Source organism: Aethalodelphis obliquidens, unplaced genomic scaffold (genome assembly GCF_003676395.1).
Source record: "Aethalodelphis obliquidens isolate GAN/ISIS:26980383/991018 unplaced genomic scaffold, ASM367639v1 scaffold121, whole genome shotgun sequence".
Classification (NCBI taxonomy): Eukaryota; Metazoa; Chordata; class Mammalia; order Artiodactyla; family Delphinidae; genus Aethalodelphis; species Aethalodelphis obliquidens.
The window spans coordinates 1,520,977-1,537,431 of NW_020838065.1; the positions used below are offsets into that span (position 1 = coordinate 1,520,977).

Below are 16,455 nucleotides of genomic sequence, written 5' to 3' on the forward strand. Positions count from 1 at the left end.
AATAATATGTTTTACATAACTCAATATACCCAAAATACAGCATTTCAATATACAATCAATATATACATTTCATTAATGCAGTATTGGAAATAACACACGTGCCCAGCACATGCACCACAATACAACAGTACCTAACAGGATGTAATGTTAAGGTGAAATGTAGTCCGACCAAAACTGTACATTCCTTCAGTTTTTATATTAAAATTAAAAATTCACTGCAGTGATGCGTTTCTTAGGACACCTTTGGATCTTCTGTGAAAATAAATCGATTCTGAGCAGCCACATTTTGGTCAGTGATCAACAGTATACAATGAACACTCTGCATTAGGATTTGTGGAATTGGGTAAAACTACCAGAACTGCTTGAGAACCTAGCATACAAATCAAGAACACTCATGAAACTGCCCAGGCCATTAAGGGTATGCATCTCCAAAAAGCCACCAAGTATCTGAAGGATGTCACTTTACAGAAGCAATGTGTGCCATTCCGCCGTTACAATGGTAGAGTTGGTAAGTGGTCCCAGGCCAAACAGTGGTGCTGGACACAGGGTTGGTGGCACAAAAAAAGTGCTGAATTTTTACTGGACAATGCTCAAAAATGCAGAGAGTAATGCTGAACTTAAGGGCTTAGATGAAGATCCTCTGGTCACTGAGCACATCCAGGTGAACAAAGCCCCCAGGATGTGCCACAGGACTTAGAGAGCTCACAGTCAGATCAACCCATACATGAGCTCTCCCTGCCACGTTGAGATGATCCTCACTGAAAAAGAACAGATTGTTCCTAAAGCAGAGAGGAGGTTGCACAGAAGAAAAAGATATCCCAGAAGAAACTGCAGAAACAAAAACTTACAGCACAGTAATAAATTCCACAAAAAATAAATGCAAATAAAAATTAAAAAAAAAATTCGGTCCTTCAGTCATACTAGTCACATTTCAAGTACTCAATAGCCACCTGCAGCTAGTGGCTACCATATTAGATAGTACAGGTCTACACTAAGACCCATAATCCATCTTCTTGTTCGCAAGTTTAATGCTGTCGTCATCACTGTCATCATCACCACCACCACAAGGGCTTACTGAGCATGTAAGTGCCAGGCATTGTGCCAGGTTCCTTTGTGAGGGATGACATTCTCTGGGATTAGACTCACTGGATTTGCACACTGGCTCTTCCATGTACTGTCTGTGTTACCTGGAGCAAGCAACCTCAACTTCTTCGCCTGTAAGATGGGGACAGTAATGGCAGCGCCTTCTGAGGGCTGTTGTGAGGAAGACAAGGCCATGCTGGGCCGGGAGTCAGCTCCTGATAAATGATAAGGAGCTCTGACTCATTTTCTTGCTTGAGGGGACCTACCACGGCTGAGATAATGTTTAGGCCCTATCTCAATGCAGGGACGCATCTCTTCCTCATGAGGGTCTTACCTCTCCCTGGAAGCGTATGTCCCGAAGCACCAGAAGCAGCCACCACAACTGACTTCTCAAAGTCAGTGGCCTGAGTGTAGGTGGACAAAGGACACAAACCACAATTTGACAGGTGGTTGTCTGTGTCCTTCCCAGCTCTTATTTTTTTTTTTTTTTTTTATTTTTTTCCCCAGCTCTTATTTGATCTCAACTTTTCTGTCCTAAATTCATTAGTCTGGGGCTGAAATCTAAAAGTGCCTAGTGTGGGAAAGTGGCTTTCATTCAGATTTTAGTCCTCTGAGATGTTTTTTTGAAAGGTGACACTGTGGTACAGCAGAAAGGAAGTGAGGAGGCCTGGATAGGCAGGTTACTTTGGCCCTCTGAGCCTCAGTTTCCTCATTTGTGAATTGAGGTTAATGACATGTACCTGGCAGTGTTGCTTTGAGGTTAAATGTGAAAGTGTATTTGAGAAAGCCTCTAACACACTCTGTCGTCCATGTTCAATAATCAATAACTGATGATGAATTTATGTATTAGATAATTTATGTTGGGATGCTTTTATTTTTAAATATATATTTGTTTATTTATTTATTTAGCTGCATCAGGTCTTAGTTGTGGCACGTGGGATCTTCGTTGCAGCATGGGGGATCTTTCATTGTGGCACGTGGGCTCCAGAACGCGAGGGCTCATGGTTGCAGCACGCAGGCTCTCTAGTTGTGGCGCACGGGTTCTAGAGTGCGAGGGCTTAGTTGTCCTGCGGCATGTGGGATCTTAGTTCCCTGCCCAGGGATCGAACCCATGTCCCCTGCATTGGAAGGTGGATTCTTAACCACTGGACCACCAGGGAAGTCCCGGGATGCTTTCTTTTAAAATTGAACTATAGTTGACTTACAATATTATATTAATTTCAGGTGTACAACATAGTAATTTGATATTTTTGTAGATTATATGCCATACAATGTTATTATAAAATATTGACTATATTCCTTGTGCTGTACAACACAGCCCTGTAACTTATTTTAAATTATTTTATAATTGGCAGTTTGTACCTCTTAATCCTCTTCACTTATTTTGCCCCTCCCCCCTTCCCCTCTGGTAACCACTAGTTTGTTCTCTGTATCTGTGAGACTGTTTCTATTTTGTTGTATTTGTTTGTTTTGCTTTTTAGATTCCACAAATAAGCAAAAACATACAGTATTTGTCTTTCTCTGTCTGACTTATTTCACTTAGTATAATACACTCCAGGCCCATCCATGTTGCTGCGAATGGCAAGATTTTACTCTTTTATATGGCTGAGTAATATTCCATTGTGTATATATCCTACCACATCTTCTTTATCCATTCACCAGCTGTCGATGAGCATGTAGGTTGCTATGTGGGATGCTTTTGAAATCTCTGCTGTGGTGACCTCAAATCCCTTGTGCATAAAGCCCAGACCCTCCCATAACTGATAACCTGCTCACTTTGACCTTGACTTGGGTAAAATTTTTCATAAACTTTATGATTATCACAAGATGTATATTAGCTTAAGCATGGTAAAAAACAATGAGGAAGATGAAATCCTCCCTTAGTGTTTTCTAATAGGATTATTAGCTACTCCTTAAGTAAAATAATTATTTACCTGTGGTACAGCAGAAAGAAAATAGGGTTTGGAAGTCAGAAAGACCTGGGTTTGAATCTGGCTCCACCCCCTGACTAGAGCACAACCTTGGGCAAGTTACTTAACCCCTCTGAGCCTGAGTTTCTCATATCTAAAACTGGGATGATAACCATCTCAGTGTTGTTATGAGGCTCTCAGGACATTTTAATAGTTTTTTGTCCCCTACAGATATTCTCAAGCTTGTCTTTTATTCTTTTAAACATATTTGTGTTGGGACTTCCCTGGTGGCGCAGTGGTTAAGAATCCACCTACCAATGCAGGGGACACGGGTCCGATCCCTGGTCCGGGAAGATTCCACATGCCGCGGAACAACTAAGCCCATGCACCACAACTACTGAGCACATGAGCCACAACGAGACAGCCCACGTGCTGCAACTACAAAGCCCACATGCTCTGGAGCCCGCATACCACAATGAAAGATCCCGCATGCTGCTACAAAGATCCCGTGTGCTGCAGCTAAGACCCAATGCAGCCAAAAAAAAAAAAAAAAACCACACAAAAACAAACAACAAAAACCCCAAAAGACACAGGAAATCCCACTAGAAAACAAAGCACAATTTAAGCATCCAAAAAAAAAATGCACAGCATAAAACATATCAAGTAGATAATCCCTGACACTTAGGATGGTTCAACTTAGGATTTTTCAACTTTATGATGGTGTGAAAGTGATACACATTCAGTAGAAACTGTACTTCAGGTTTTGAATTTTGATCTTCTGGTTTTCACATTCAGTACAGTGTTCAATAAGTTACATGAGCTATTCAACACTTCATTATAAGATAGGCCTTGTGTTAGCTGATTGTAGACTAATGTACGTGTTCTGAGCACATTTAAGGTAGGCTAGGCTAAGCTATTATGTTCAGTAGGTTAGGTGTTTTAAATGCATTTTCAACTTAAGATATTTTCAACTTGTGATGGGTTTATCAGAACATAACTCCATTGTAAGTCAAAGATCTGTATACATAACATGTGAACTCATACTCCAATGCAGGGGGTGGGGAGGAGTGGGGAGGAGAGAGAGAAGGAGAAGTTGATCATTGGTTACCATTGGAGATAACCAGAGAAGGCACTGAATCTTTAAAAAATTGGCAAGTAAAGGAAAATATTTAAGCATTTATTCTGTGTGTCTTGTATGATCAGTCTTACGTAGTAATCAAATAATGCTAATTGATGAGGGAGAGGTGATCTTTACAAAGAATGACAGAAAATCATTTTGCAACTCTTCATGAAGTAGTTCATTAAGGTAAATCCATCAGTGGATGAAACCGTTGGACAAAAGTTTGTTACGGAACTTTTCTTTTTTTAAAAAAAACTGGGCTTCCCTGGTGGCGCAGTGGTTGAGAATCTGCCTGCCAATGCAGGGGACACGGGTTCGATCCCTGGTCCGGGTAGATCCCACATGCCGCAGAGCAACTAAGCCCGTTCGCCACAACTACGGAGCCTGCGCTCTAGAGCCCGCGAGCCACAACTACTGAAGCCCACGCGCCTAGAGCCCGTGCTCCGCAACAAGAGAAGCCACAGCAATGAGAAGACTGCGCACCGCAACAGAGAGTAGCCCCCACTCACCGCAACTTAGAGAAAGCCCGTACGCAGCAGTGAAGACCCAACTCAGCCAAAAATAAATAAATAAAATATTTTTTTTAAAAAAGAAATAAATCTAACAAGCAAAAATTATATAACTTCATTGTAAATATTAAGAAAACCTAAATCAATGGAGAGATAAACTATGTTAATGACTCAAATAATACCATGTTAACAACTCAGCAGGATAATGAATTAGGTTCTCCCCAAACTCATCTATAAATTCAGTGCAATTCCAGGCAAATTTCCAAAAGGGCTTTTCACAGAACTTGATAAGCTAATTCTAAAATTTACATGGTAAAAACAAGGCAAAGAATATTCAAGGCACTCCTGAGAAAGTACAGAGTGGGGAGTTTGCTTACCAGATATCAAGATTTATTATAAGCCATGGTATTACAGTGTAGTATTGGCACAGGGATAGACAGACAGACTGATGGAACCAAAGAGAAAACCCAGAAACAGACTCATAAATGGAAATATGATATATGACAGAAAGGGCACTGCAGTTCAATGAAGAAAGAAAATTCAATAAAAAGTCTTGGAACAACTGGTTTTCATATGGAATAAATGAAAGTGGATCTGTATCTCACATACTATATAAAAAATAAATGACAGATAGCTTAAAGATTTAAAGTGAAAGGCAAAACTTTAAAAGCCAATATGGAGAAATATCTTTAAGATCTTAGGGTAGGAAATAATTCACTAAACAAGATACAAAATGTAAAAACTGCAAATGAAAAGTTTGATAACTTTGGCTATATTAAAATTAGAAATATCTAATTCATCAAAGATTCCATATGTGTTCTTCGTTTTATTCCTTTTCTCCTTCTTACCACTTCCTTTCCCTCTTCTTCCCTTCGTAAAACATTCAGTACTAAAAAGTTAGGTGAGGACAAGTCAGATAGTTTATCCCATTGGAGGGTGAAGGGAGAACAATCGTGGCACAGAGGGGACATCAGAGTCCAAGCAGCATGGAGGCATCTGCACAGGAGATGTATCAGAGCCTGAACAGCGTAAGCAGGGGAACTGTACAGGGGCAGAAGCCTGGAATGGGCAAGCACAAGGCAAGTTAGAGTACAAGGCAAGTGGGGAAGGCATCCAGACAGGGGGTGCATCCTTTCAAATATACATATGAAAACATATGATGTCTGTGATTTGTTTCAAAATAATACAGGAAGTGAAGGATGTGTGTGGAAGAGGCAGGATCAGCCAAGGATTACAGTTTGGTAAGTCTGGATGATGGGTACATGGGCTGTATTAGTCTATGTTTTCCTATGTCCAAAATTCTCCATAATAAGCATTTTTTCAGTGTAAACACACACACACCATAATGAAAATGAAAACATAAGCTACAAACCAGTATAAGAATTGTGCTACGCGTATAACTGATGTAGGATTAGAATCCATAATATATAAAGAAAAAAAATCCCTCTATGTCAACAATAGACAAATAATCTGCTTCTCGGAAAAGGAAATATAAAGGCAAAAAAACCTGAAAAAATTCCTAACTTCATAGTAATCAGAAAAATGCAAATCAAAAGCACAATTAGATACTAGTTTATCTTCATCAGATTGACACAAATTAAAAGCCAATGATACGCTGTGTTGTTAAGTCTCATGCACTGCTTGTAAGAGTGTAAATTCATCAACTGTGTTTTGGCATCATTTAGCCAAGTATAAACTCTTACACGTGTGCACCAGGTCATGGGAGTAAGAAGACTTAAGGTAAAGTTGTTTGTAATTTAGAAAACAAAAGCAAAAACTGGAAACAAGCCAAATGTCCAATGGAGCAATGGATTAGTAAACTGTGATACACAATGAAATGCCATAAGCAGTGCAAACGTACTGCATACATCAACATGAATGAATCCTGCAAACATAAGGTTGAGTGAAAAGGCAAATCACAGAAGAATACAAAAAATATAACACCTTTTTATAAAGTTCAAAAACAAGCAAAACTAAACAATGTATTCTTCAACAACACACATACATACATATGTGGTAAAATATAAAGGAAAGCAAGGAATGATAAAAATTCAGGGCAGGTTTGTCGTGGAGGGTGAGGATGGAGAGGAGGGAGAGGCTTCAAAGATATTCTTAGAGTTCCATTTCTTAAGACTGGATGTTGGGCACATAAGGGCTCATTTTATTATTTTTATATACATATAACAATACACACTTATACATATATACACATTTATACATATATAAATGTGTATATATACATTTATACACATTTATACATACATATGATTTGTATTGACAAAATATAAAATCTCCTAATAAAAATTTTTAATCGAAACAGAAAGAAGACTATTGATATCTGTAGTAGTTATGAGCAATGAAGATGTTTTTGTCAGTGCTCCATGACAGCCAGGGCAAACACACATGCAGTTTATGCCTGTGGTCTCAGCATCCTCACATGCACCCGCTTTTCACTCAGAAGTTCTGCAGATGGGATATACTAGCAAGAGGACCCTGTGCTCTTGGTGATGGCTGCTGTCACCATTGCTTATCCCAAGATAAACAGAAATGCTAAGGAGAAACAAACGTGGTCTGTGGAATCAGGTAGGTAAAACCTTCCGATTAAATAGTCACTTCTACTTATTTGGAAAGCCTCCCTCAAACTTATTTTCATCATCTGTAAAATGGGCATAAATGTTACCTTGTTAGGTTGACATGAGAATTAAATGAGATTATCTATGCTCAGGATGCAAGGAATGGAAATCTCCTTTTTCAAATTACATTAGAAGAGCTCCAGCATTTGGTGGGAATCTGCTATTACCCTGGGAGGAGGGGAGCCCCACCCTGTTTCTACATCATCCTAAGACTGTCCCAGGCTTACACAGTTATGAGCAATGAGATTTAAACAGACCTAAGAGAAAAATAAATACGATACTATAGTATGTCAGATAGTGAAAATGATAAGAAAAAGCAGGAAAGATGGATAGGAAGTTGGGAGGATTATGGGAGAAGTGGTGGTAAACTGTATCTTCAAATTATGATGTGTTCTATGTAAGATAAGCTTAGATAGGTCACTATCAGTCAATTTTTTTATTCCTTAAAGGGAATAAAGATATTTGAACTATTTGAATTCAAAATCAATTGAATTCAAATATTTGAAGAGTGAATATTAAAACACAGATTAATTGTAAACAAAATAAATCTTTATTCACCTTCTCTCCAGATGGACAGGAAATACTTACATAAAGATGATCAAGAAAATCTGCACTTTGACCTGAACCAAGTATCTTGCATGGTAGTTGGAGTGCTAAATGTGCCAGTTGGCTGAATTGTCCAGCTAAATTTATTTTTTAAAAAAGAAGAACACATCTTTGGAAACATCGTTCTCATCAAACATTAAAATACTAAAATGTTTTTTAAAAAAGAGAGAGCGAGACCTAAGAGACATATCCACCAAATGTAAAGTGTGGATTTTAGGTGGATCCTGATTTGAACCAATCAACTATAAAAATATACTCTTGAGAAAATGAGGAAAACATGAATAAGGACTGGGTATTAAAAGATGCCAAAGTGTGATAATGGTATTGTGACTGGATTAAAAAAATTCTTATCCTTTAGACATGAAGCCTAAAATGTATGGATAAATGTTATAACAGCCACAAGTTGCTTTAAAATAACCCAGTGGTGGGAGAGGAGGGGAGGGATAAAGATGGAACAAGAGCAGTCCTGAGATGCTCACTATAGCTGACTGGTAGGTACAAGGGTGCATTGTTCTCTTTGCGCTACTCTTATTCTGTGTGAAATTTTCCATGGGAGAAGGGAAAGATGGGAGAGGAGGATGGAGGGAGGGAAGCAGGAAGGAAGGAAGATCCTTGGAATAATGCCTCGTATCTCTCAGAGCAAGGGTCCAGCTCTGAGAGTGGTTTCTGCTGCCCTCCTGCAGGAGATAACATCACTGGCCAACGAGAACTTCAGAGGAGGGTGGTTTCACACACTATGCCAATTTCACCATTCTGTTGGGGCCAAAACCTACCCAAAGGGCTGCTGTATAAGAATGCAGGGTCTGAGCAGGCCCAGGCATCCATCCCTCGTGGATTTCACAACCCTGGCCTTTCTCAGTCCCAGGAAACCATGCGCCAGAAGTGGGGCCACTTTCCTTTTTAAACCTCCTGAAAGATCAAACCAGTTCTGATCTTGGGTAGCCTCGACCTGCAGCGGCTTGAAGCAGGATTTTGGTTCCCTGGACAGACCACCAGGGCCAGTGGCCAGAGACAAGGCCCTGGTCCGTCAGCTTTGTAGAAATGAATTCCCACAAAGAGGTGGAAAGTAGTGAAACAAGTAAAGTGTTTATTAGGAGGAAAAATGGTACGTGTGGATAGACACACATGCAGGCTCAGAGAAACAGTCGCACCCTCGTGGTAGTTTGAATCACTATTTATATGGGGGCATTTCTTCTGGGTTTCCTCTGGCCAATCACCTTGCTTTGCCTGGCTCTGAGTCCACATTTGGTTTATCTCAGGGTCCTCCCCTGTGTGCGTGCGCATCCCTTAGCCAAGATGGATTCTAGCGAAGAGGGCTATGGGTAGGTTGACATCACCTACTATGGGGTGGCGCCCCCTCCCTTTTGGCCACCTGAGGAGCCTTTCTGTACGTGTGTAGTCAGGAAGGTCTCCTTAACCTCGAGAATGAGAAATATGTGGTCTCTCTATCTTTTTTCTGGGCAGGGCTCAGCTCCTCTTTCACTCCTGCTATTATCTTCATCTTGGAGTATCTGTCCACAGGGGACAAACTCCAGCTGCTCAGCTTGGGGCCCATCTATCTCCTCTTGAAAAACACCAAACATTTTCATTCCACTCCTTCTGGCACAGCCTGACATCCCTTGAGAAGGAGTTTGGAGCTAAGAACAAGAGCCTGGCCGCCCCACACCCAACCCCAGGCCTCTGCCTCCTCCTGGGAAGGGGAAAGACATGGTGTGGACTCTGGGTGGGGATAATTTTTCCTGATAATTCCTGTTCCTCCCCTATTCTACTTCCCCCAACCAATACAGACAAGGAGACATCTCACTATAGACGTGCCAGGATAAAAGTTAAGTGCCCTTGGGTCCCTGTGTTATAAGTAAAGGGAAACTTTCAGGGAGACTCCAGGTGCTGAATGGGGGCTGTTCATTCCCCCTCCCAACAAGAGCTCCTCACTCAGCCACTGGCTTTTACTGCCCCCTTGTGGTGATTTGCTTCTTATAGACAATCCTGCATTACAGATTTCCCACCCACAAAGCCAAGTCGGTTGGTCCCCTGCAAACCTTGCATTGGGGCAGTCTTCATTAAAGATCAGACATTTCGCTCAGTAGTGAGAAAACTTTCTTCCAAAGAAAGTAAGTACATGAGTATCTTGCAGACAATTTCTTTGCTTCTTTTTTGGGGGGGACCATGCCCTGCAGCTTCTGGGATCTTTGTTACCTGACCAGGGATCGAACGTGGGCCCACGGCAATGAAGGCGCCGAGTCTTAACCACTGGACCGCCAGGGAATTCCCTCTTTGCTTTTTAAAAACGTTAACGGTTGAAATTTTTTTTTTTTTTTTTTTTTTTTTTGGTGGTACGCGGGCCTCTCACTGCTGTGGCCTCTCCTGCTGCGGAGCACAGGCTCCGGACACGCAGGCTCAGCGGCCATGGCTCAAGGGCCCAGCCGCTCCGCGGCATGTGGGATCCTCCCGGACCGGGGCACGAACCCGCGTCCCCTGCACCGACAGGCGGACTCTCAACCACTGCGCCACCAGAGAAGCCCAACAGTTGAAATTTTTTAAAACAAAAATTTGGGGAGAAAGAAACCTCATGAGGTGGCTATAGGGAAAGGGGATCAGGAAAATGTTCCCTGCCTCCATATGGGTGAAGGAAGCTCTGTAATTCCTGTAAAAAAATGATGCCCCTCTGGACACTGTGCTTGTTCCTGGCAGGGTCGTGGCTGGATCTAACTTAAACTGAGTCCCCCTAAAACCAAGTTTCCCTGTCAAGTTTATGATTAACCTCTCTATCCAAAACAGTATTCCCTTTCTTGTCCTGCCCCTGTTCCTCTCAGGACTGAAGAGTATCAAAGAAAAGGGGAGACTGAAACTGAGCAGGACCCAGCAGGACCCTCCCAGGTACAAAAGGCCCTCTGTGTCCCCCGTTTCTTGTTTGTAGAAAAAGGCTTTAGTCCCCTACGCCTTCCCTGAGTTCCAAAGAGCAGACTCAAACAGTTACTAATTAGGGAAGTGAGGGAATGCAGAAACAAAGGAAAAGCAGTAAAGAAACAATAGTTCAGTGATAAAGCAGAGTCCTAGCTTCTTCTCAAGGGATATACATAACAATCTGACACACACCTTTGAGCTGTTCTGTAGAAACTAAGACCCCTCCCCCAGGTGGAGGATAGTGACTACTTGCTGACCACCAGCACTAGACTCCAGACTGGTTGGAACCAGAAGGTTGATGATTAACATTCCAGAAACATCACCCTATTACCTCATCACCAACCAATCAGAAGAAAGTCATACACCCTAGAGCCCTCACCCCAAATGTTGCCTTTAAAAATCCTTCCCTGAAAGCCATTGGGGAGTTTGGGTCTTTTCAGCACAAGCTGCCCCTTCTCCCTGCTTGGTGTCCTACAAATAAATGCTGAACTTTCCTTCACTACAAGCGGGTGTTGGTGATTGTCTTTGGTGAATGTCAGGTTAAAACAGGAGGGAAGGAGGCAGGACACAACCTTTAAAAGAATGACATTACCAGAGGACATGACATAAACTGATTAGAACCAAATAGGTCCAAGATGGCGGACAAGTCAACTTCCACTAGACTTTAAGCCTCAGGATATGCTCATTGTAACACATCAGCAAGCTAAATGACACACACACAGGCAACATGACAGTTCCAAGGCCAACCATAAAGGTCAAAAAGTAGGCAGTGGGGACATCCCTGGTGGCACAGTGATTAAGAATTCGCCTGCCAATGCAGGGGACACGGGTTTGAGCCCTGGTCCGGGAAGATCCCACATGCCGTCCGTGCACCACAACTACTAAGCCTACGCTCTAGAGCCTGCGAATCACAACTACTGAAGCCCGCGTGCCTAGAGCCCGTGCTCTGCAAAGAGAGAAGCCACCGCAATGAGAAGCCCATGCACTGCAACGAAGACCCAATGCAGCCAAAAATAAATTAATTAAAAAAAAAAAAGTAGGCAATGGCCTAATTTCTGGAAATCCCCACCTCTTCCCCAAAATAACTGGAATACTCCTCCCACTCATTAGCATATGAAGTTACCCACCCTTATAAAAACTGACAACCCCATACCCTGGGGCCACTCTCACCTTCTGAGACGGCCCACACTCTGTCTGTGGAGTGTGTTTCTCTCTAAATAAATTCACTTCTTACCCATCACTTTGTCTCTCACTGAATTCTTTCTGACAAGACATCAAGAACCTGAGCTTCATTAAGTCCTGAGACCAGGTGTGTGATCTCAGTTAAAAGACCGTGGGTTCAAGTCCCAAAGTGAGTTACATGGTTTCAGTTTTAGACCCCAGGGTGAGGACACAGACAAATGATTTGATGAAACCTGTTTATGGTTTGCTGCTTTCTGTCCTGTGTGGGCTGGTTCTCAGAACACCAAAGAGCAGGACTATCCCCGACCATTCCATACGTCTTACGCCTGAGCAGATAGTGCCAGAACATTGTGAAGTATTCCAATTTACACCCAGAGGCCCTCAACTAGAAACACATCCATCTTCTTCATAACCGTAAGTTTAAGTGTCTGATAGTTGGGTTCTTTTTATTTTTATTTTATTTTATTTTTTTGTTTCAAACTAGTTTATTTAGGGGTTCCATTTTCACTCCTCAATAGATTTTATGTATTTCTCACATGCTTTTTCACTCATTAGTTCATCTAGTTCTGAAGGGTTACTGAGTGTCATCTTCATCAGCCAACCATCTTCATAACAAGATTTGTTGACAAGTCCTGGATTTTCTGCTAGAGCTTCATTAATTTCAGTTACTTCTCCTGATAGAGGAGACTAGAGTTCACTAGCAGCTTTCACACTTTCCAAAGCACCAAATTCCTCTTGTTTGTTCAATTTTGTCCCAACTTCAGGCAGACTACAGTAAACGACATCTCCCAAAGCTTCCTGTGCAAAACTGCTGATTCCCACTGTTCCAACACCGTTTTCTGTTGTTACCCATTCATGTTTGTCTGTGAATTTACGACCCGACAGCAGAACGGGACCGGTGCGCAGCGCCCGGACGGCGCCCGCCCGCAGTCCCCAGGGCCGCGGCGGGCAGGGCGCGTTGGGCACAGAGATGGCGCGCGGGCTGCAGACCGCAGACCGCGGTCCACACGCTCCGCGCCCCTCGCAGCGCCATGTTCGCAGGGGTGCAGAAGGTCTCCGCACAGCATCTAGAGCACCCCCGGCTGGAGGGGGCGGGGCCCCCAGCTGGGTTCTTTTTAAGTTGTAATGCAAGTGCCTGACTTAAGCTCTTGATTGCATCCACTCCAAAGACTGCCATGTGAACAAACATATTGCCAGCCACACAATTAGATAAAGATCTAGGCTGACCCCATTAAGTTCCTCTGTTTTAAAGATCTTTGGTTTGGCCACTTGCTTTTCTCTCCCTGAGTTTTAATTCCTGCTCTTACGTTTTACAGTCACTACTAGGCCCCCACCTTCAACCCCAATAAAAGCAGAACAAGCCCATTCTCTCTCTCTTTCTCTCTCTCTCCCCCAACGACCTTCTGTGGCCTCAGGCATGCTGTGTACCCTCCAGAACTTGTAAGTAATAAACTTGGTTTACTTGTTTCATAGTTTCTTGATGGTTATGGCTGAGGGCGTCTTGCACTCATAATAAGAACCACAAGGGCTGGTCCAGCCACATTAAGGATAGAAAGCAGAGACCTGCACAAAACAATAGCTTTGCCCAAAGGTGACTTCTCTCTAAGCTTCTGATATTCACTATGAACACTGTGTGCGTGTAAGCCGTGCTTATCCATGACTTGGAGGAAAGCTTGCCTTTCTGACTCTTGCTGCCACAGCAATCTTGGAGAGACCAAGCTAGAGAGACTGGAGTCTCAAGAGGGAGCCCAGTAAAGTGGAAACACTCAGGCTGGGCAGCTGGAGAGTCCCATATCATAACTCCATGTCCTTGGGAAACCAATTTAACCTCAGAAGGCTCTTTCATCATCTCTAAACGAGACAGGACACCAGCACCCACCTCAAGGAGTGCTGGGGTGATACACGTGAGGATGGTTGAGATCTGCTCACACCACTGCTTAGACATGCAGAGAATGTGGTCAAGTACATCTTCTACACAAGTCATGGGGGTTGGGGTGCCAAGACTATAGTTTGGCATCTCAATCTCCTCTGGTCCAAACCTTCTCTTCCAAGTTCCTTTCCAAGTACAACTTTGGGTTTTTTTGTTTGTTCGTTTGTTTGTTTTCCAAGTGCAACTTTGAATCAGGAATTGTTTAACAGTCTCTTTTGAACAACAGTCTGTTTCAAATGAATTTTCTGTCACTTGGATGGAAACGATACTGTATCCCATCCTTGTGCACCTCTCCAAAATGGTACCTGGGTACACATGAATGTGGGAGAAGGGCCAGGGATCCACTGGAGGTCCCCGGATCCATGCTGACTCCTGCAGTAAAGAGTCAATCTGGTTTGGTCTGGCCGTGAACAAGTGACCACTATAGGGTGACTGGTCCCATCTGATCTTTGGGCCACTACTGAAGTCTCTGTGTCCAGTCATTTGCCTGTGACAGTGAAGGCCATGCGCCTTGCAGCCCTTCTGTCCTCACCCCAGACCTTTGCTGACCCACTTTGCTGACTATCAGGCTCCCCTATTGTGGTTTCACCCTGAAAATGAATTAAACAAAACATATGCCTCTTAAGTCCCTTGCCTCTCTCTGCCCCTCTTCGTCCCTCATTCTGTGGGGGCGGGAGGAAAGGACATCCTGGACCTCCCTGGTTATAGGCCCTTCTGCCCAGGAGTCTTAGTGGAATCTCTGTGCACCATGGAAGAACCTCTATGATCTGGCCCACCGTTTTCTAAACTGAGACTGTTCACTAAGTATTCCCAGCCCTCTGCCTTCCAGGAGCACACTTCCTGCCCTCTGTGCTGAGTAGGCCATGTGACTATTCTGGCAGCAGCAAGACCAAACATGTGTCACTTCCCCTCACAACTCAGAACCACCCACCAACCCATAATGGATGTCAAGTGTGAGTGAGAAACCTTTGTTACAAGCCACTAAGTCATTGGGATTGTTATTATAGCATAGCCTAGATGATCCTGACTGATACACTTATATAGCTCCTAAAAGAAGCTTTTAAAAACGGTGTGTACCCTCTTGCACACTTTTAAGATGACATCTAAAAATTTCACTAAACATTTAAATGGCTGCAAGGGATATAATTTCCATTTATTGTAAATACTAATATTTTAAATAAAAACTGTTACATCAGCCTTCTAAAATATCCAATGGAATCTAAATATTGAAACACTTTCTTACCCACTATCATCAGTTGTTTAAATCCATGAACAAGCTCTTCTTCAACATTTGGAAATTTTACATTTTTTCCTTCTTCTCCTTGAATTCATGTTTCCATTCCACATCCTCTGTATATCTTCACCATAAGGCAATATATTTTTAGGCTTTAAAGTCTTTTATCCACCACCTTATCAAACTTAGCTATAACAAAAAAGGCATGTAAATTGAAATTTTGAAGTTTACTTTACTCCCTGTCAACCATAAATCCTAAGTGTTAAACATATCTTCTGAATTGAATTATTATTACAAATAGAATTAATACAAAATTGACCAAAACAATATAAATATAAGTTTTGATGAATAATTCTTAAACATAGAAAGCATCTTTTAGCAGGGAGGGGCAAGATAGATGGAGGGGATTAAGAGGTACAAACTATGTGTAAAATAAATAAGCTACAAGGACATATGGTACAGCACAGGGAATATAGCCAATATTTTATAATAAATGGAGTATAATCTTTTTTTTGGAGTATAATCTTTAAAATTTTTGAATCACTATGTTGTACACCTGAAACTTATATAATATTGTAAATCAACTATACCTCTATTAAAAAAAAAAGAAAGCATCTTTTGTTGATGTATATACAGTCATCCCTCAGTATCTGTGGGAAATTGGTTCTAGGATGCCCACAGATACCAAAACCTGAGAGTGCTCAAGTCCCTTATATGAAATGTATTTGCATACAACCTACGCACACCCTCTATCCTCCCTCCCATATACTTTAAATCATCTCTAGATTACTTATATTACCTAATACAATGTAAAGGCTATGTAAATAGTTGCCAATGCAGCAAATTCAAGTTTTGCTTTCTGGAACTTTCTGGAATTTTTTTTACCCTGAATATTTTTGATCAGTAGCTGGGTGAATCTACAGATGTGCAACCCTCGAATACAAAGGGCTGACTACACTGCAAAAAACTAATTGACCTAGTGCTAAAATTCTTTCTTATAATAGAAATAGAAAATACCAAACATTTTATAAGATGAAGACTGTAATAAGGCTATTCTATATGATTTGATAAAACAGGTTGACTCCATTTTTTAATAACACAAAGAATCTGAAAGAAATATCATAGAAATATCATCCATGAGTTTCAGCCAATATGTCCTGAAAATGTTGGTATTCCCGGAGAACATGAGCATGGCTCAGCATCACTGCCCCCTGCTGTGCCCGCTGTTCACAGGCTTGTCCACCAGCTGAGGACGCTTCTAAGGATGAGCACTGAGAACACAGGAGCTGCTTCCCAGGGAGGCGTAATTCCTACTGTGCTCTCTTTGCTTCGCTCCTGGGGGAT

General features: G+C 42.1%; 1 protein-coding gene and 1 non-coding gene across 5 annotated transcripts in view; one reads left to right on the plus strand and one right to left on the minus strand.

Annotated features, from left to right (window-relative positions):
• Positions 1 to 215: 215 nt before the first annotated feature.
• LOC113615655 (small nucleolar RNA SNORD58) lies at positions 216 to 280 on the plus strand. The gene has a single exon (XR_003431073.1). It is a non-coding gene; the product is annotated as a small nucleolar RNA SNORD58 (small nucleolar RNA).
• Positions 281 to 5,594: 5,314 nt separating this feature from the next.
• LOC113615630 (uncharacterized) overlaps positions 5,595 to 16,455 on the minus strand; it is a 37,236-nt gene continuing 26,375 nt past the window's right edge. The window contains exons 3-5 of one of the 4 annotated variants that reach the window (XR_003431067.1): positions 15,121 to 15,300; positions 7,844 to 7,938; positions 5,595 to 7,172 (exon numbers count right to left, since the gene is read on the minus strand). Coding sequence is in view for 1 of the 4 variants with exons in the window: in XM_027098221.1 (XP_026954022.1) it covers positions 13,455 to 14,360 (906 nt within the window). In the remaining 3 variants the exon portion in view is untranslated. Of the gene's footprint in view, positions 7,939 to 12,169; positions 15,301 to 16,455 lie in introns of those variants that run through there. The other 3 variants (XR_003431068.1, XR_003431066.1, XM_027098221.1) reach the window with 3 other exon arrangements.